The 21426-nt window shown below is 51.2% G+C and overlaps 1 protein-coding gene across 1 annotated transcript in view; it reads right to left on the bottom strand.

The window, feature by feature from the left end:
- SORL1 (sortilin related receptor 1) overlaps positions 1–21426 on the bottom strand; it is a 168040-nt gene that overhangs the window by 6190 nt on the left and 140424 nt on the right. The window contains exons 33-45 of the mRNA XM_042903857.1: positions 20127–20258; positions 19032–19158; positions 18697–18866; positions 16215–16327; positions 15884–15988; positions 15024–15096; positions 11932–12014; positions 10156–10252; positions 7617–7801; positions 4571–4690; positions 3312–3476; positions 1556–1730; positions 461–567 (exon numbers count right to left, since the gene is read on the bottom strand). Coding sequence (XP_042759791.1) covers positions 461–567; positions 1556–1730; positions 3312–3476; positions 4571–4690; positions 7617–7801; positions 10156–10252; positions 11932–12014; positions 15024–15096; positions 15884–15988; positions 16215–16327; positions 18697–18866; positions 19032–19158; positions 20127–20258 — 1652 coding nt within the window. The remainder of the gene's footprint in view (positions 1–460; positions 568–1555; positions 1731–3311; positions 3477–4570; positions 4691–7616; positions 7802–10155; positions 10253–11931; positions 12015–15023; positions 15097–15883; positions 15989–16214; positions 16328–18696; positions 18867–19031; positions 19159–20126; positions 20259–21426) is intronic.

The following is a 21426-nucleotide window of genomic DNA, read 5'->3' as shown; positions in this document are numbered from 1 at the left end:
ATGGGTCTGCCAGTGACAAAACAAAACAAAACAAAACAAAAGTCTTTTCTGTATGTTGACGGACTATCTGCAGGTACTTCTTGTTCCTTCGGACATCACCGGAAAGAAACCACGATGCCACAGCATGGATGTAGCTCAGTCCCCGGCACTGAAGCCACAGCCCTGCTCCGGGACTGTCAGAAGGCACAGGGAGGGCTTGGCCCATTCCCCTGTCTTGCGGGGGGAAAACAAGTTCAGGAATGAAAGGTGCTTAGTGCAGGGCTCTCTTGAACGGGCAGGATAAACCTCTGAGTAATTAGCGAGCCCACAGAAAATGGCCCTTTTGTTCTCAAGTTCGCTCCCGTGCCCTTTTCTTTCTCTCTCCCCCTGTTGACGCGCCAGCGGGCTGGTAACGAGCCCATCTCTAAAGCTGCATTTCAATTAGACCCCCGAAGTCATTGTGGAGGAGGGAGGAACTCACCCTGCTTTCATTGAAATGCTTTTCCTTCAAAGCTAGACTCTTCCAAAACAGAAGGACGTGGTCGTTTTCTGTTATGATTTTTAAGGCATCAGGTGCAGACAATGAAACTGAAAATTAAAGATTCAGCAGGATGCGGTTAGTGGCTATGTATTGGAATCGCTGTTCTCTCTGGTCAGAGGGAGATTAAATAACGCAAACTTGAGAGGCTAGGTCAAGGAAGAAACGGAACCCATGTGTTGCTTAGTACAGAGCCTCACACAAGGTAGACGCTCCCTAAGTGGCATCTCTCTTGTTGCCGTTATAATACCTTTGGCCAAATCTGGATAGCACCTGCTCTAGTGGCCCTCAGAGCCACAGATGGCCGAAAACAAATTGGGTCGGGGAGAGAGGGAGGGGGTGGGATGGACCACGGTTCCAGAGCCTTCCTGGACTTCTGCTCTGGTTGCAGTCTGCTTTCCTGTCTCCCCGGTCCCGCCCCAAGACCTGAGGAGCCTGACTGCTCAGTGAGGGGCCAGGGGCTGTACCCGACAAGAGGGCCCTGGAGTGACACTGGAGTCAGGCCCTGACCCGCTGCTCACACCGCCAGCCTAGTGGGGCCTCTGTCGCGGACATCCTGACACCGTCTGCTGCCAGCCAGGGACCTGAGCTCATGACCTGCTTTCTGAACCAGAGTCTGACAGCTGAGCCAGCTCTGGAGTGGCAGCAAGCCCCCTTTAATACGCTGCCCAATTCTTGGCCTCCCTCCTTGGCCGCGAGAAACCACTGTGATTTCGGCCTAGGTTCCCATCCTCGGCTTTCGGGGCAGAGGCTGTTTCACTTCCTACCTCTTTGGGGGCATTCCTGCCCTGGGCCCCTACAAATGTCGAAACCAGCTAGGCAGAAGGAGAGCGAAAGCGATGCAGGACACGGAGAATGACAGCCGTCCCCCGGGCCACCACCCTGTAGCCCAGGCCCTGGAACCCTGCCCTGCCCGCCAGGCGTGGATACCGACACTTCCCGTGCGGTTCCTGAGAGATGTTGTGTTTCTACAGGCTTCCTAGCAGCCCTGGGGGCACCTTGCTGCTCGAGAGGGCTCCTCATCGCTCTCCTGTTTACCTGTGGTGATTTTTATACTGGAATCTTTGCTCATGTTCCCCAGTTGGACAATGACGTGGTACTTTCCTCCGGGTTCCAACTTGTTAAGGGTGTATTCCACGGTACTGTTGCGGGATCTTATTTTGTAGCTTCTATCGCTCTTCCTTATTAGATCTTTAACCGCAATTGCATACAACTAGAACAAGAAAGAGAGACCTTAAGGGTAATCAGAAAGTCGGCATTTTTTAACTCTTGGCAATTCGATGGCGGATGACAGGACATAAGCGCATCAGTGGCTGCGACCCAGAGCGACGATGTTTTGAGCCCCACAGTCTGACTCTGCTCTTTGGAAAGCCTTTCGGGGTGGCCAGGTCCAAATCTGGAACAAGTATTTGTTCCCAGAACTGTGCACAGAATTATCAATTCAACGCGAAAAACAAGCCTAGGGAAAGTTACATTTATTGTGGCATCAGCAAATAGGTTGCAACAGGCAAGAAAAGTCCAAATGGAGTGTTCAGAGCATCTCCTCAGCTGTGATAGTTTCGGGATGTTGTCAGAGGAGATAAAAGGACAAAACGCTCTGCTTATTCTCTTCCCCAGATTGCTTCTTACATATAGGGAGGCAAGAGGAAAAGACAGGGCCATGTGGTAAGTGCAGGAGATTCCATCACCAGGAAGAAGCTGAGAGTCAAGGAAAGCCTTAGCAACAGAGCATCTAAAACCATCCACCCCAGGGGCGCTCAGTGGGTTAAGTGTCTGACTTCGACTCAGGTCAAGATCTCACGGTTTGTGAGTTTGAGCCCCACGTCTGTGCTGACAGCTCGGAGCCTGGAGCGTGCTTCGGATTCTGTGTCTCCCTCTCTGTCCCTCCCCCACTTATGCGCCCTCTCTCTCTCTCTCTCTCTCTCTCTCTCTCTCTCAAAAGTAAATAAGGGGTGTCTGAGTGGCTCAGTCGGTTGAGGGTCCATACGACTTTGGCTCAGATCATGATCTCATGGTCCTTGAGTTCGAGCCCCACATCGGCTCTGTGCTGACAAGTCACAGCTGGAGGCTGCGTTGGATTCTGTGTCTCCCCCTCTCTCTGCCCCTCCCCACTTGTGCTCTTTCTCTCTCTCTCAACAATAAACAAACATTAAAAAAAAATTTTTTTAATAAATAAAACATTTTTTAAAAATTAAAAAAATAAATAAATAAAACCACCCACCCCTGGGATGACGGAGAGGGCAGCCTGGAGCAAAGGAAAACAGAAGCTGTTTTTCAGAATTAATGCCTCTTCTTTTAGACCAGGGGCCAGCAAACTTTTTTGTAAAGGTTCAGATACAAAGTACCTCTAGGCTTTGAAGGCCAAATGGGTCTCTACCAGAACTATTCAATTCTGCCACGTGTCACATGAAAGCAGCCACAGGGAAGATGTACACGAACGGTTAAGAGTTTGGTTCTAATAAACTGTATTTATAAAAGCAGGCAACGACCTGGATTCGGCCTGCAGGGATTTGTCTGCCAACCCTGCTTCAGAGGATCAGGGGAGGGAAGGGGAGAAGTCAGAGAAGAAAGAGGGACCAACCAATATGGCAGCTGGAAATCATGGAGAAGCAACGATTAAGAAGAGGCACCTGCAAGGACCCCATCTTTGGCCGGACAGAAACGGGGGGAGAGACCTCCTGCTGAGCTCCCGCCACCAGGGCTGGCTTTCCTGGTCCCATCACAGGACCCCCTCTCCGCTCCCAAACCATGCCAACAGCACACGCATGGCCGGCCGAATGCCCGGCCCGCTCACCAGGTCCTGGTCAGGAGAATCATACGGGGATTCCCACTTGATGACAGCCGAGGTTTTGCCGGTGCGAACCACATGCAGGTGACGAGGTGGGAGCCTGTTGTCTGGGATCATCCTTACCACAACGTAGTCGGAGGACGGCCCTAGGTAGGGCACCACCACCCGGACCTGAAACAAACACCCATGGATGCACGCAGTCCGCGTTAAGACTTTTTTTTTCCCTCCCCCACAAAACAGTGACACACGTACCCAATTACGATTCAATCATTGCAAAAGAAGACACAGAATGTAAAAGAACTCCCCACCCATCCCAGATCTCTGATCCATTTTCCCAGAAGTATCGCTGGAAATGGTCTTAGGTGCTTCCTTCCCGGTGTCCCGTGCACACGTTAAGCGCAGATCTACACACGTGTGCCTCCTACACATGCGTGCCTACGTGCGTGTGCGTCTAGGTAGCCTCTTCTTAATTTTTTTATACAAATGAGAAAATACTACACGGCTCGTTAGGCTCTTCGCTTCTTGCCATTAATAAGAGCCCAGAGGGGCGCCTGGGTGGCTCAGTCGGCTAAGCAGCTGACTTCGGCTCAGGTCACGATCTCACGGTCCGTGAGTTCGAGCCCCGCGTCGGGCTCTGTACTGACAGCTCAGAGCCTGGAGCCTGTTTCAGACTCTGTGTCTCCCTCTCTCTCTGCCCCTCCCCTGTTCATGCTCTGTCTCTCTCTGTCTCAAAAATAAACAAACGTTAAAAAAAATTAAAAAAAAAAAAAAATAAGAGCCCAGAGATGTCTCCCCCTCGGTACGGGGCTCTCTGTCTTTTGAAGGGTTGCCCTGTAGTTCATTGCAAGGATCAGCCACGCTCTTCTTAACCAGCCTTGGCAGCCACGCGTTTCAAACCTTCTGCTGTCACCAGCAAGAGCGCACCTTTCTCCAGAGATCTTGGCACACACGTGCAGACAGGTACGTGGGCTAAGTTCCTAGAAGTGGAGTCGGACAAAGCGGGGTGTGTCTGTTCCTGTTGTGACCCATCTGCCAAGTTCGCAATCCCCCACCAGGGAACAGCGGTGGGTTAAGGGGTCATTCGTTCTGTTTTTCAAGCAGGAACTTGATGCTGCCACAGAAGAGGAACTACCCTCTCCTCACACACTCAGATCCTGGAGTCCCGCGTCCAGCTCCCCAGGTCTCGGTCTGAGCGAGGCGCCCAGGATCTAAGCCATCCTTAAAGAACAGAAAGTCCTCTGGACCCCCTGGTACGGGAACCTTACCAGAAACAAATACTGCTCATCCCTCCTGACAATGACGGTTTTGTTGTGGAGTGAAGTAGTCAAGCTCTTCGGACTGCGATACAGGTCAAGGAAGGATGTAGCATAGAAAATGCCATAAACCTGGTCAAGAGGATGGAAGAGGACATCAGCTCGGTGGCCAGTGACTTCATTCTCTTGAAATCCCTAGTTTATGCCCTGCTGCAGGGGAGCTTAGGAGAGAAAAGTCTTCATGTAGCATGTATTTCATCGGCATTTACAGAGAAGGTGCCCTGGGGCTGGCAGCGAACCCACGGCCACCCAGATGAACACGGCGGGTGCTCTCTGTCCTCCAAGAGCTCGTTTTTTTTTTTTTTTTTTTTTTTTTTTTTGAGGAAGGAGGAGCAGAGAAGAAAAACAGACACGATTATAAATGACAAGCTGCCAGTACAGAACAGGGGATGCTACAGGGAGCGACTGCACGGGGAGCCGCGGAGAAGGGGGCGGTGGGTCCCAGAGAGCAGGGGGCATGCTACCTGAAAAGCAGGGATGGAAGAGGGGAGCTGAGCGGAAGTGCTGATTGGGGAGGAAGCGAGTGCATTTGTAGGGGGAGGTGAGGAGGGAAGGCAGCGGGGCGGACATGGGGCGCTGCCCAGAACACACCCATTCTTCGTCTCCCCCTTAGGAGAATCCTGGTTCTTAGTGAGAATTGCCACCTGGAAGAAAATCTGCACTTCCCACCTCCCCGGAAGCTGGGAGGCCAGGTGACAAAGTTCTGGCCAATGAACTTTAAGCAGAGATGTCACGTGGGGCCTGAGTGACGGGCTCGTTAACATAGGGGGAGGAGCCCTTCTTTCAGCTCTCCTCCCGCCTGGAACACAGATGACGGTGTGGCTCCAGCCCTCCAGGACCTTGAGGTGACCTTGAAAATGGAAGCTTTCTTTGTCAGGCAGCATGAAAGCACGCATGGGCAGGTAAGATGGGGGCTTGAAGAGAGCTGTACAAGTCTGGAGAGGAGGTGGGGCCGGAGGGCACGGCCCAGGGACGTGCGCGGGGACTTCCGAGGCCCAGAGAGCTGTGCATTTTCTCGAAGCTGCTCAGCAGCCAGGGCCAGAGAGGGGAAAGCATACAGGGAAGGGGAAGGGAAGCCCCAAGGGGGTGATACACTGGTAGGAGGTGAGGAAAGAAAGAATTGGGGGACTCCAGGGAGTCAGAAGCAAAGCAAAAGGAGCAGAACAGGAAAAGGAAGGTGCTCAAAGCATAAGACGGGAATGGGGGTGGGGACCTCCAGCCTCAGAAGCAGGCCTGGTTTCCACAGGACAGGCCCGTGGCTGCTGGGGATGGGACGGCGTGGGGCGGCTCCGGCCAGGGGCCAAGAGAGGGCTCCAAGAGCCAAGGAGGCCAGGGTGCAAGAAGGGCCCCAGAGATGGACAGCAGCTGTGCAGTTCCCACGGTGGAGAGGGCAACCGTGGGTGACGAACTCGCGTCCTCAGTGGACTGAAGTTGGGAAGAAGCGGAGAGCTCCCAACAGGTGGTTTCACTGGCCTTCTCGCCCTCGGAAAGCTACGCGGAGCAAGGACGAGGCAGAGCAAGGCTACTTCTCGGAGTCCACGTGTAATCAGAGACCCTGAGGTCAAGTAACGACTCAAGGTGCCATACACCAGGCCCCGCGCTGCGAACACGCTTGGGTGCGGCAAGGTGGCCGTGGCCTCGGCTGGGTACGCAAGCGAGAAAGGCCCTCTGTGCAGAGAGTCTACTTCGAGGGGAAGGGGGGGGGTCCCGGGTGTGGCTCTGGGCATCTCATCTCTGCCCCCGCCTCAGAATCGGGCTCTGGAGCAACAAAAGAGCAGAAGCTGTCACACAGGTCTGAGCCGGACCTGAGCTTGCTTTACAGCTTCAATTCTGGCCAGCCTCCTCACCCCTCTGGGCCTCAGTTTCCTCACTGGTAAACTGAGAACACTGACCCCAGGGAGCTGATGAAAGGATCAAGTGGGAGAAGGAAAAAGGGTTCTCGGGGTGTCTTACTTCCCCTTCCTTCAAAGCCAACCTTACAATTACGTGCAAACCTTGGTTCATTCCCCATCGCTCAGTCCCACTCCAGATGCACACTGGAGATGCCCTCAGAGGACAAGACACAGGCTTCCATGCTCACCAGTCACGGTGAGGACTAAGTCTCGCCTACAGATTTAGTTCTACGGGCTTCTCCCTTTTGCAAACTCAGAAACCCTTCAAGGAGCTTACAGACTAGTTAGGGAGATAAATAATGCACGGAAAATGTCAACGAGGATAAAGCGGTATCTAATGAGACAGGTCTCTGAATGGCACCAACTATACATTTCTCCGGAGTTCGTACGGGAAAAGCATCAAGTAGAAGACAGTGGGATTGGACTGCAGACCAGAAGGACAGAAGGACAGAAGGACTCCAGGAGGAGAAAGAGCATAAGCCAAGGTACAGACGCAGGAGGGGGTGAAAATGTGCCAAGAACCTTGGGAAGACCCACCTAAAAGCAAAGGGGAGGTATGGGGAATGAAAGCCACATTCAAAACGGAAGCACAAATCTGATCATAGTGAGTCAAAATGCATACATAATGATAAAAAAAAAAAAGACCTATGTAACGTGCAGCAGGGACACTGGGATGAAGGGGGAGGGGGGAGGCACATGTGGGAGGAGCAGCCCCGGGGGCCGGGGCGCGGGGGGGGCAGGGGGGTCACATAGGTGGGGAGGAGTTGGAGGGTCTTGTTAGTGCTGCTAACGTGTCACCACGCCCATGAGCCAAGGTGGGTCCCCCATGACAGGAACATGACCCCCTCTTGAAACTCACAGTCTATTCGACAGGAAAGAGCATGCACATTTTCTCTCGGATGCCAGGCGAAGGTGTGGAAAGGGATGCTGGGGCTGGGACGGCAGGTGCCTCTAGAAGGTAATCCAGAACTGACCAAGAGAGCGGTCTGTGTTTGGGTGAGAAACGAGGAAGTGGTAACAGAGGAGAAAGCCCTCGGGCTGCTGCCTAGCCTCGCATCAGGGCAGGGTCCATACTGACTCTGCAAAGGTCACCCTGGCTGACTTACCACGTTCCTGGGGCCAGTCCAGGTGCATTCCACTGCAGTCTGATTGACGGCCTTGGCTTTGAGGCTAGGAGCAGGTGGGCGGACTCCTTTGGTCATGACATGCTCGAACGCCAGAGGGCTATCCCCTAAATCAGTCTTGGCCCAGGCAGAAATCTCATAAGACGTATGAGCGGTCAGATTGGTAACTGAAAACAGGGACAAGAAGACGTCAGGAGGGAGCTGGAGGTATCAGTCAAGAATCTGTGTCTTGACAAACCAAGAAAGAGACGCTTGACTACAGAGAACATACCTACATCCCCAGAGGGGAGGTAGGGGGGTGCTGGGTGAAACAGGTGACGGGGATTAAGAGCACACTTATTGTCGTAAGCACTGCGTAACGCACAGAAGTGCTGAATCACCATATTGTACGCCTGAAACTAATATAACACTGGATGTTAATGATACTGGAATTAAAATTAAAAATTTCATCAAAAAAAAAAAAAAAGAATTTGTTACTTGCTATACAACAACCTATTTTATAAGCGTTTTTAAAAAAAATCTCTACCCAGTGTGGGGCTCAAACTCATGACCCTGAGATCAAGAGTCATATGCTGTGCCGACTGAGCCAGCCAGGTGCCCCGGTACCCTATTTTTTTAAGGCAATCTCTCGGTTTAAGTGAGCCCCACATGCTGTAGGATTTTCATCGTTTTGCAAGTTCATCCCAGCGTTAGTTACTGATGACTCCTACAAATAACACACTTGCACGGGCGCTAGGTAGTTTCTTTAAAGCTGACCATCCGAGGGGCGCCTGGGTGGCTCAGTCGGTTGAGCGTCTGACTTCAGCCCAGGTCATGATCTCGTGGTTGGTGGGTTCGGGCCCCACATCGGGCCCTGTGCTGACAGCGTGGAGCCTGGAGCCTGCTTCAGATTCTGTCTCCCTCTCTCTCTGCCCCTCCCCTGCTCATGCGCTATCTCTCAAAAATAGGCATTTAAAGAAATTTTTTAAAAAAGTTGTTTCCGAGAATATTTAATGAGACTAGAAAATTCCTACAACTTTACGTTAAGTGGAAAGGGCAGGATATAAAACTACAGCTGCCCCTTGAACAACACAGGTTTGATCCTGCATGAGCCCACCTGTACCTGGGTTTATTTTTTTATTTTTTTTAAAATATTTTTATTTATTTTTGAGAGAGACAGAGACAGAGACAGAGCACGAGTGGGGGGAAGGACCGAGAGAGAGGGAGACAGAATCCGAAGCAGGCTCCAAGCTCTGAGCTGTCAGCACAGAGCCCAACGCGGGGCTCGAACTCACGGACCGTGAGATCATGACCTGAGCCGAAGTCGGACGCTTAACCGACTGAGCCATCCAGGTGCCCCTGTACATGGGTTTTTTATAATCTGGTACTATAAATGTATGTTGGCTCTTGCCTATGATTTTCTTAAGAACACTTTTTTTCAAGCTTACTTTATTGTAGGAACACAGTATATAACAGATACGACATACAAAATGTGTGTTAATTCACTGTTCATGTTATTGGCAAGACTCCTGGTCGACAGCAGGCTGTTAGTAGTTAAGTCTTAGGGGAGTCAAAAGTTATATGCAGATTTTCAACGGGGTCAGTGCCCTCGAACCCCCAACTGTTCAGGGTCAACTGTATTCAAACGAAGTCCATTTCCTTGTTTGTAAGACAGAAAAGAACAACTACACTTACAGCAGCTACTATTCCAAGGATTCAAAAATAAAATGCTTAAAAAAAAAAAAAAGCGTTCGGCAGGGTGCCTCGCATCTAGCTAGCCCTATATATTTCGGGCAAGACGATTACTGTTTCTGATTCTGCCAATTTCTATCGGTGCGACACTGAGACAATGAGATCATAGCCTCAGAAATCAGAAAGTTGCAGGTTCTAAAGCTGCCACCTTCCGAGGGAACGACTTTATCTCTGAACCTTGGGTTCTCACCCATGAAACGAGCATACCCCATAGATTTATTACTGGGGTTGTATAAAATGCCTAGGTTACAAAGAACGCCTAGGTAAATGCCTGTGCCCAGTAGGTGCACACGTATAAGAGGGACTGGGGTACCTCCTTCCCTCCTCCCTTAGCTCAGGTCGCTTGTCCATCCATTCAACAAACGTGCACTGAATACCAACTATGCACCACGCCCTGTGGACCTCGCATTAGCAAAGCAGGAGCGAACCACGCCAGAGAAGAGGTGCAGGTAACTCACTCCCAGAACTTTCTTTTGGAGCTGAAAAATCATCGGTAGAGGGTTAATCTAGCTTCTTTCCAGTTTTTCCTCTTTGAAGCCTCCAACTTCCATTAAGAGCCAACAGAAGAGCCACCAAGCTAGAGAAGGAGGCTGACGAGCCAAGCGGACCACCTCCCCACCCCACCCCCCGGAAGCAGGGGTCATTTACAGTCTCTTCACTCTGCCCACCCAGAACAGCAGGCAGGGGAGAGCCTCCCTTTCCAGGCGGCCCCCACACAAACTCTGCCACCAGGAAATATCCATCTCCTTTCTCCTCCCTGCTCACGTGCCAACTAGCTCCAAGGTGTTACCTTTGTGCGACAAGATGTTCCCCCGGAAGTTCAAAGTTATCTTCTCTTGTTTGTGGGTGTCAAATGCCCAGAAGAGGTTCACCACATAGCCATTCACCTGCCGAGAACGAAGAAACAGGTTAGAGGAACAGTACACAGTCGAGGGAGCACAGCAAACGCAAAAGGCACCCCTTGACGATGGCTGCTTTCGGCATCTCCTTTCTTACAGCAGACAGGTTGTTTCTTTTGATCTTTAGGCTGGTTCCAAGTGTGCGATCACTGAATATTTAGTTACCTGGCCCCTAGTTCTAAAACCAGGGGCGCCTGGGTGTCGCAGTCGGTTAAGCATAAGACTTCGACGCAGGTCACGATCTCATGGTTCGTGAGTTCGAGCCCCACGTCGGGCCCTGTGCTGACAGCTCGGAGCCTGGAGCCTGCTTCGGATTCTGTGTCTCCCTCTCTCTCTGCCCCTCCCCCCACTCATGCTCGGTCTCTCTCAAAAATGAATAAACGTTAAAAAAAAAATTTAAAGGGGCGCCTGGGTGGCTCAGTCGGTTAAGCGTCCAACTTCGGCTCAGGTCGAGATCTCGCGATCCGTGGGTTCCAGCCCCGCGTCAGGCTCTGTGCTGACGGCTCGGAGCCTGGAGCCTGCTTCAGATTCTGTGTCTCCCTCTCTCTCTGCCTCTCCCTGGCTCGGGCTCTGTCTCTCTCTCTCTCAAAAATGAATAAACATTTTTTTAAAAAATCCAAAAAAAAAAAAATTTAAAAACAAACAGTAGACTATGTAGAATATAAAATATGGGCTTGATGAAATCAAAAACACTGTAGCAGAATAAAAGGACAAGAGCCAAAGGCAGAAAGAGGAAAAACTTTAAAGATAATTACGTTATGGTAATTAAGGATAAATCTCAGCTCAGGCGATCCTTGCAGTCAAGGCCAAGAGGTCGCTACAAAAGGGGCTCCCTTTGAGCTCTTCTTGTCTAACAGGAGCAAACCTATCCATGTATCAGGAAAGCCTACCTTTTCGAAGTCCTGAGCTCATAAAGGAATTTGATCTAAAGACCTTTAAATATGGGACACCAGCCAAAAAACGCGTGCAAGACCAAAAACTGTGATACAGACAGGGTTTATATAAAGGCCATTTCTTACACCAACGGTCTCTGAAGCCAAGGGCATGTGCCCCCAAACTGCAGTCCCGTAATTGGCACAAGGGGCTCTGAAGGCTGTTTGTCCCACCACCGCTCCACGGACAGGGAGAAATGAGGCAAAACAGACAAGAACGCTACGGAAGGTGGACCTCAGCTTGGAAAAGCACAGGCAGGCAGAGAACCCCGGTGGAGCCGGCTTTGCAGACAGGCCTCGCAGAGCGGACGGGGGCGCTGGAAGGGGAGGGGGCGTGGTGGCTACAAGGGGGCATGTTTCTAAGGCATCCGACTCTCTCTTCCCCTGTGGGAACCTCTGCATTAGTGCTTAGCACCAGGAAATCCAATAAAGCTGAAAATTACAGGGCATACATATTCTGTTAACACCAACTCTTTATTTGCATTGTAGCTGTGAACCATTTAATTATACGGTTTAAAAAAAAAAAAAAGGAAAAAAAGGCACCGGGCTGAGGCAGAACAATTACGTGCAAAGACTCACGTTGTTCTTCGTCGGGGGAAGGAACTGACCTGGCTGTGGTATTTTGGGTTTACTGGATCGAATCCCTCGCTTTTCTTCATCTCATTTGGCCCATGAGGCACCAGCTCCATACAAAGGAGAGCCCCACCCGCCACTGTTTGGAAATTCCAACGTTACCTTGACGTCACTATCCATGGTCAGGGTGAAGCTTAGAGAATTCTCACTGTAGCTGTCAATGCGGATATCTGGTGGTGGGATCACTGAAAACAAAAAGGAATTCAAAAAGAGAAGGCACGTGATGAAAAGTGAGGAAGGCAGGGCCGAACAGTTTTCAACTCAACAGACAAAGCGATCTTTTTAGTTGGGGAAGAAAGGGCATTTCTTGGGCTGCTTTCACTCGTCTCTTTTACCGCTGTCGTCCTGCAGCTGAGGTTGGGTCCACAGTTGCCCGGCGAACACGTAACCCTCTCGGCTCAGCCCGCTCTCCTGGCAATCAGGTGGAGCAGAAAAGTTCCACTGTGTAAATGCCCCCAAACAGCCCAGCGGCGGCCCGGTTCTGAAACGTGCGGGGATCACAGAAAGCTCCACCTTTATTGGCACTGAGGAGGTCTCAGCGGCCTCTTCAAAAGTTGAGAGCAGGCCAGATCGTAAGGCAGAGGTTGTAAATGCACGTGTGGCAAGATGCAAACCACGTGGCCTCTGGAGTCTGGCAAACCCGAGCTCAAGTTCCCGTTTTAGACGCTTAACGACTGTGTAACCGGAGGCAACTTACTTCCCTTCATACTAATGTTAACTCAACCAATGTGCCTTTTCTTTCCGTGTCCAGTAAAGTCCCGCCTCGGACAGAGGAAGGAACTAGTAAGTCACTGGCATTCTCAAAAAGGCCAGAGCCCAAGCTGAGAACTGGGGGCAGGGAGGGGTGTGTGTGAAAAGAAAGTGGCAGAGGGAAAAGAGCCCTCTCGGTGCAAGTGATGAGCACGGCGCTTGACGTTCAGAAGGCCCGTCCACAAGATGGCGGATGGTGCTCTGCCAGCCACAATCCAAAGGGCTTAGTGGGATAACTATTATCAGAAGACAGTATTTAAAAAAAATTTTTTTTAACGTTTATTTATTTTTTGGGACAGAGACAGAGCATGAATGGGGGAGGGGCAGAGAGAGAGGAAGACACAGAATCGGAAGCAGGCTCCGGGCTCTGAGCCATCAGCCCAGAGCCCGACGGGGGGCTCGAACTCGCGGACCGCGAGATCGTGACCTGAGCCGAAGTCGGACGCCCAACCGACTGAGCCACCCAGGCGCCCCCAGAAGACAGTATTTAAATGACAACTTGTATACTTGAGTTTTTAGCACATGCGCCTCTGATACAGGCAAGGCAAGAGACACCTGAAGGAGAGGATAAGATTTGGTGGTAAAAGAGACGTACGAAAATCTGGAGGAGTCCCTCCAGATGATCAACCATGCAATGAGAGTCAGCATGAGGAAGAAAAAAGGATAGCAGGGCAGGAAGAAGAAAAGATAGGAGTTTCAGGCCGCCGACTCAGGGCAAAATAGTGTGGGTGCTGCTGTAAAGTCAACCTGAATTATAGTCGTGGTCACTGGGGATAGGTCACAGTCCTTTCCGAAGCCCAGTTTTTTTAAGCTACAAAATGAGCTAGGAATACTTACAGGATCAGTAAGTTTTAAGGGAGATCAATTCATGTAAAAAGGAAGCAAGGTGCTTAGTACACAAGAAGTATACAATGTACTCAATCTCATGGACTCAATGAGAAACACTGTTGTTATTAACCCACCACATCCCATGACGAACGTGGTGCTTCTGGCTGACGCCACTGCGTCTGTCCTGTGTGTTACATCACGAGGACACAGGATCACGGACCGAACGCAACACACACTTTCTGATTCAGCACAGCGTGACCTCCTGCACGTGCCTGAACCAAAACCTGTTATGAGCTGAGGCTCACCAACAAAATCGCACAAAAGAAGTTTAAGACACTTTCCAAAGCAGGTGTGATTTGCGCTGAGAGAATTCAAGGCACATGTTTTATTGCTGACCTTCCAGGGTCCCTTCTTTTCGATACGTACGGCCAGCATGCCTTGATGGGTTTTGGAGAGGGAAATGACAACACAGCAAAAACCCTAGGGGAGTGTGAACTCAGTCCATTTTTTTCTAATTACCCAAGAGCACCCTGCTACAGAATGGCTGGCTTCACTAAGTTTGCCTTCCTCTTGCCCTGATCTCAATGAGCCCCAATTTTAAAGGCAACCAGATAGTGACTCTCCATAAACCACAGCCTGTTTCTCACTGACGCAGGCTCAGGTTAAAGCCCCCCAGTCGTGTCCCATAGGACGCTTCTGTCCAGAAACGAAAGCCGCGAGTGCCAAGGCTAAGATCAGGAAACCGCCGAGGAACATGAGGCTGTAATCCACCTCCCCCAAGTATGCCAGAAGCCTTCATTTTAATCGCTTTAACTCATTCCTTCCTCAATTATTTCATTGGCTCGCCCTCAACACCGGTGACACGAGGGCGGAGGAAACCAAGCCGGGCCCCCCTGCCCTCACGAGGACACGTGCAAGCGGGACAGGGCAGCGGGAGCACGCGTCTCGGCCCAAGGGGAGCAGGGCAGCCCAGCGGCTAAAGGCACAGACTTTGGAGCCAGGAGGATCAGGGTCTGCTCCCAGCTCTCTGCAATTTACTGACCGCGTGGGAGGTGACTTCGCTTCTTTCTACTTCCTTATCTGTTCTTACATCTATGACATGGGCTGATATATGCCGAGCAGCAGGTGCTCCCGAGTACCCGGCTCTTGGCGGGCAGTCAGCCATCACTAGGGTCAACTCTGGTGCTAGGAACTACCACCTACACACGGTTTGTCAGCGCCGCTGGGGAAGACACAAGGGTCAGCCTGGAGATCTTACAAACACCATAAATGGACACGGACAAAATCCTCTGTACCCTTGGCGAGAAGGAAGGAGTCCTTTGATTTTGGATATTGTGCATGAGTATAAGAGCTGGGCGCGACGGCCTTCGGAAATCCCTCTTGTACGTCTGCATCCTTAGAGATGCTCGGCTCAGGGGTAGGAGGACATTCAACAGGCACCCGAAGAAACTTTGTAGCTAAGGCAGTATGGAAACACCTGGAAATGTGTGCATGTTGGGCAGAAGGAGGATGCGTGAAGATTTCTCATCTACGCTTCTCCGTTTCCCAGTCATACTGTAAGTTATTTCCGAAGGGTTTCTCTCTCCTCTGAATCTGCGAATGCTGGAATCATTTACCTTTGCCTTTGACGGTGGTAATGGATTTAGAATCGCTCCAGTTTCCTACTCCACGGCTAGTCACCGCAGCCACCTTTTCAAATCAGAGTGTGAATTAGTAGAAGATAAAGGCAGTACACCATACAGCGAGGGTCCCCAGTGGGCTACGGGGCTGAGACCCTGGCAATGAGGGAGGCAAACATTCTACACAGAGGGATCCGGGACACTCAGAGGCCCCAGCATCTGAAACAAGGGGCTAATAAGAGGAAGCTGGGCAAAGGGGGTCGTGACAGTGCAGACATGACGGCATTCGTGTGGACTGACGGACGTCAAGGGCAGGGGTGGGGGGGGTGCGTGTGCGCGTGGAGGCGTGGGGCCGTGCAGACACACAAATGAAAAAGGGTAATGGGGAAATGATCAGGGTCATGGAGTCGGTGTGCGCCCTTAAGGGTCCCAACAAACATGTTCTGCACAAAATCTCTCTCTTTTCTGCTAAAGGTATTAATAACATATTGCTTAAGATCCCTACGATATTGGCTTGTAAATGCCAGTGACCATAGCTCTGTACCACCCTGCAGCCAAGGATCAGCAGAAAGGTGGTAAGCGTAGACGTATGGGAGCTGAAACGCGAGCAGAAAATCGGGGTGAAAAGCAGGTAAAGCTGCATTTACCATAAATTCTTGGTTATCTGAGGGAAGTCTGATTTCAAGTTCTCTGTGGCACTGATTTAAGAGACTGAAAAAAATGATGCCTCCCCCCACCGCCACGCCCCCCCCCCCCCCCCCAGCAAAGGGCTGGGTTTTTAGCAGACTATTTGTAAGTCGTTCATAAAGGCATGCTCTAAGGCCGCCCGGATGGCCGAAACGGGTGCTAACACTCACTCGGACGGTGTACGGAGTGTTAACAAGTAAATTCTTTATTTCCGTGAAGTTACTGGTAGCCCTCTGGGACGCCCACATCCTGGAAGCATTCCTGCTGTATTCCACCTGAAGCGAGAAGAAACAATTATCAGCAGGGTACCCAATGGTCTGGGACGTCCTGATACCTGACAAGGAGGCAGGAGGAGAGAGGGAGGTGATATGTAAAATCCTCTAACAGGTGGACCACTATTTACCAGGCTACCCCAAATCAAGTGCTCGGCACACAGAACACCCTGCTGTGCTGGCAGACCCAGAATCTCCTGTTCACACAGTCGCACGTGAAGATGCTTACAATGTACTCTCGAATGAGGCCATGCGTGTGGGCGGGAGGAATCCAGTGGGCCACAATCACGCCTTCCTCTTCCCTGTGGAGCGACAGCTGGAGATTGCGAGGGGCGTCTGGCACTAGAAGAGAGTCAAGGCAGGGTTAAAGCCCATCTGCGTGTTGGGTAAATGGGAGGAACTTCCCTGAGACTGACCACAAAGACCGGAAAGAATCTAGAGCCAGCACTGGCAAGAAGCCACCAGGAAAGGCCGTGAGCTTGGCCTTGGCATCGACAAACCTTTCCTCTCTTCTGGAATGTGAGGTGTGCTGTCCACACGTGAGATCACGGCTTCGTTGGTTGTGATGTAGGTGTGAGGCTCACAAGGGCTGCAGGACAGAATCACCTGCAGGCACTGGGCGTTCAATGCTGAGATCCTAACCGCCAAGCACAGCACCTGCTGCCTCGACTTCTCGTACAACCCTCGTACCACAGGCATGACCACAGAGGAGTAAGACTTTCTAACGGCGCAGAACTTCTGTACCCGAATGAATGGGATCACCCTCAAAGCAAGCTCTTTAACTACTTTCCTTTAATTACACGGGCACAGCCGAGACATTTCTGGATCTTCTCTCTTGTGACTGCCTTCAAGAGCTGGGTGAGACGCCGCCATACGTGAAAACCAGCTACGATACCTTCTGGACAAACTTCATTCTGACTGCAGCGTACTTATCCACGTGGATGAGCCACAAATGTTAAATATTATGGGCCCTCCCATTCCCCCTTACACACCCACACACAGGCGGAAGATACTATCCGCAAACCAGAGGGACAGAGGCCTCAGAAGGAAAATCCCTGCCAGTACCTTGATCTCGGACTCCCAGCCTCTAGAACTGTGAGAAAATAAATTTCTGTCGTGTAAGCCACCCGGTCCACATCACTCTGTTATAGCAGCCCCAGCAAACCGATGCGGTGAGCATTCATCAACAATCGGTGGCTGGCAAGCCCTCCAAGGGCAGGACTGTGTCTCATTCACCCGAAGCTCCCGTATCTAACCTAACACCTGAGCCATACTAGGTGCTCAGCTAATTATCTGTGGAAAGAAAATCAACGAATGGGGTATTTCAAAGATCGCTCCGGGGCGCCAAGAACTTAGCCAAGATCCTCCTTAGCAGTACCATACTGCTGCCTGAGCCTCCGTTTTGTTTGGCCAAGCAGCCTGCAGGCGTCTTCCACTGACACCAGCCCCTCACGCAAGCGTGTGCCCCAGAAAGCAGCCTGCAGAGCCACAAGCAAATCTGAGCTCCTGACACGACTGATCAACGTGTGATCAACGGTCTCCCTTGCCTCCCCGGACCTTCCCCTGGTGTGCTCCACAGAGCTTTACCCCCTGTTTTTGGCTTGAATTGACCAATCCGGCCTCAGCACAGGAACCCCAATGTACTGCACCCGGGAGCCCTAAAAAGGGCATGTGCCCGGGACCCGCCACTCTCTCTGCCTGCACCCTGCCTTCCCCTGCCCATGTGGCCCCTCGGGTGTGCTGTGGCTCTTCCTGGGGAACCTGCGAATGGTAAACCTCTCTGTTTCGATTTTCCTTTGTGGTCTTCTGTGGACCGTCCGGCACCCCAGGGGCTCTACTGAACAAACGTTAATTTAACAAAGTCGTAACACACACACGCACTTCCTTGCTTTCTGTAGGCTCATCTCCTAGCTGCCCCGCCCTAGCGCTGGAATCAACGGATTCTTCAAGGAGCCCTCCTTGAAGGTCTTCCTTTTTTGAAGAATGGCACAGAAGCCCAGGTCTTACTGACAGGTGCGCTCACTGCTACTGTGGAGTCCTCTCTCCGTCTGGGCCTTCTCAGCTGACAAAGCGTGCAAATACACGCGTGTACACCAAGATACGCCTAGATACGCCTATCTGAATCTATTTCACATGTCGGCATCTGCACGGACACGAAGACCAGCGTGAGTTCACAGTGATGTCTCCAACCGTAATCTAAATGTCAGCACGGGCACTGGCAGATGAGACGTTCACAAAACCTTGGGAAAGAGGATCACTGGAATACACGCACAGTCACCCAGTGTCAGCCACCGTGAGAGGGGAAGAAGCAGGGAACCCTCTAGGACACGTGAGTTTCGGCAAATTTCTTTACCACTTAGCCTCAATAGTCTTGGCGTGCCTCATGGTTTCACAATGACCTCACAATCCCGAGTACCGGGAAATACCTGGAGACGGAAGGTAGGGACGGGAACAAGATAAGAAATGCAAAGGAGGCAACGGTGGGCACAATCTGAAATTAACTTCTTAGGGTAGAAAAACATTACGTGACGTGATAAGGAGAATACATACATGGTCAACCACTCGGGTGGGACCATAAACTTTCGCCACAAATCTTCTGCATGTGTGAGGCACACGTAATTATGTTCCCACGTTGCCAAGCGTCCTTGAGAAACTCTGAAAACCCCACCTAAGGGCTTGTGCGCTCCATAAAAATTAACCGTGACACTCACATCCTTCCGGCGTCCTCAGAGTCACAAAGTCGTTGGTGTTGTGCACCTTGCTCAGGCACTGCACTTGGACTTTAACCTGATACGTGGTATCTGGCTTCAAGACTTTCAATATCATGCTTGTTTTATTGCTGTGGGTCTCCACAGTCTTCCATATGCCCTCTCCAACCACCCTGGCCAAAAGAATAAAGATACCGTCACGTCAAAGCAGCATGGGGTTGCTGGGATGCCTGCCTCAGCGGGCGGGGAGCCACGCCGTGCTCGCCACGAGGGTTTACAGCACATCCAGTGGTGGTAAGGACACGGTTTTCTTCTCCCGAGGCAAAGACGGGACCCACCTGTAGTAGACGTTGTAGACGCAAGAAGCGGAGGGCATTTTCTTGGGCCGTATCCAGGTCAAAGTTACATTCCCAGAGAAGTCAGCTGTCCACTGGAGATTCTGTACTTTGTATACAGTTAGTTCATCTAGAGAGATGGAGAAGAAGGGATGGAAAGTGGTATCCTTGGATTCCAAAGGACCCAAGAGGTCCTTTGACTTTTAGGCAGACCTGTCATGATCCACGTTGTCAAGCCACTGTCATCATCTTAAGACATTCCAGAAAAAGAGTTCAAACCTTCCTACACAACCTCTCTCGGGGTCTCCTAAATATCCGGTCACGAAATTTTCATTAGATTTCGCCTCCTTGTCTGCACTGAGGTAAGCTGTTTCTCAACAGAAAATACTGCAGGTCCAGGGACAATGTCATAGCACGATCCATTGCCGCTACAGTAGACTGAATGTTTGTGTCCCCCCCCCAAAATTCATATGCTGAAACTCAATCCCCAACATAATGGTATTAAGAAATGGGGCTTTTGGGAGGTGTTCAGGCCATAAGGATGGAGTCCTCGTGAAAGAGATTGGTATCCTCATAAAAGCGACCCCAGAGAGCTCCCTCACCCCTTTCCCTGTGAGAGGGCACACAGAAGGCGGCCATCTATGATCCAGGAAATGAGCCCTCACCAGACACGGAATCTGCGGGTGCTCTGATCTTGGGCTTCCCGCCTCCAGAGCTATGAGGAGGAAGTTTCTGTTGCTTATAAGCCATTCGGTCTGTGGTGTTCTGTTACGGCAGCCCAAAAGGACTAGGACGATTTCTAGACACGTTCTACACAGGAGGACCGAGCTCACCCCACCGCAAAGCCTGAGGCTCTGGGAGCATGGTGCACCCACACGAGGTGGGACGTCCACAGAAAACAAATCCGAGACCAGTGTTTCCCTCACAGGGATGAGTTCAAACTACCACAGAGGCAGGACAAGCCTCACTTGACCGGGTGCTCCAAAACTGGGCAAAAAGCGGTTTCCTCTTCAGACTGAGGAGGCTCCCAAGGGTTCCCGCTGGAGTGGGGGAGGGGAGAGCTGAGGCTGAGCCCAGGGCCCGAGGGGTGGCACTCACCGCTGCAGGCCCTCTCGTCACTCTCGTCTGAGCAGTCCAGGAAGCCGTCACAGCGCTCGGAGAGCACGATGCAGGCCTCGCCGTCCTCACACTTGAACTCCATGCTCATACAGGTCAAGGTGCTGTGTGTGGCTGCAACACAGGGGAGGGCTACGTTATGGTAACGGTTTGTCGTGTTTAGGAAAAGGGATCTGCATTCTCCGAACTAATCAGCTTCTGATTCAAAATACGCCTCTGGGGGCACCTGGGTGGCTCAGTCGGCTAAGCGTCCGACTTCGGCTCAGGTCATGATCTCACAGTGTGTGGGTTTGAGCCCCGCGTCGGGCTCTGTGCTGACAGCTACGAGCCGGGAGGCTGCTTCGGATTCTGTCTCTCTCTCCATCCCTCCCCTGCTCGCTCCCTCTCTCTTTTTCTTTCTCTCTCAAAAATAAATGAACATTCAAAAAAATTAATAAAAAAAATACGCCTCTGGGATGAGGAGTGGTAATCCCCCCACAATGGGACCGTGATGCCTCTTTGACGGTAACCGCTGGACCCTGCCTTCAGGAAGAGCAAAAGCTTTGAAGTCAAGTGATCTAGAGTGCATGCAGTCATTTACAAGCTCCACAGCGATTCACCAGAATTGGCTTGAATACTTCTGTTCCAGAACAAGGACAAGTAATCCCGTTTTCTACCTGAAACACCGCATCAACCTCTGACAACCACACCTTGAGACGGAGGTAGAAAGAACGGATAATGTGCTCACGAGAGAACCAGGATGGCAACGGGAATGGATAAGGGATCGACAGAGATGTTGCTAGAGATGAAGAGATCCAGGGGTTGAGGCGGGGTAGAATGTCGTAACAACCCTCCTCAACTGGCGAATTAAAAATGGCATGTCTCTAGTGTGGAAGTATAGACTGCAATTAGCTACGCTTTTAAAAGAGCTCTCTACTAGAGTAATTCGCGATGAAAGAAAGGAAATGTGAGGTTTTTACCAACTATAATCCCCCTTCTCCTGGAAAACCACTGTATTATAGAGCACTGTTATATGCTGAGTAGAAACTGGTTTGCTTTGGGGAAGTTGCAAGGGGGGCTTGGTTACAAATAAAACTGCATTAGAGCATTTAGAAAATGTTTGAGACCACTAGTGTAAGAAACTCAAGATGGAATTCATCCTTCCATCTATCCATCCACCTACCCACCCACCATCCATCTACTCAACATCCATCCATCCACCCCCCCGCCCATCTAGACACCCATCTATCCATCTACACACCCACCCATCCACCCCTCCATTTATCCCTCTACCCAACCATCT

This window comes from Panthera leo, chromosome D1, assembly GCF_018350215.1.
Source record: "Panthera leo isolate Ple1 chromosome D1, P.leo_Ple1_pat1.1, whole genome shotgun sequence".
Lineage (NCBI taxonomy): Eukaryota > Metazoa > Chordata > Mammalia > Carnivora > Felidae > Panthera > Panthera leo.
Note: the sequence above shows the minus strand (reverse complement) of the source record. Positions and strands in the feature narration are given on the sequence as shown.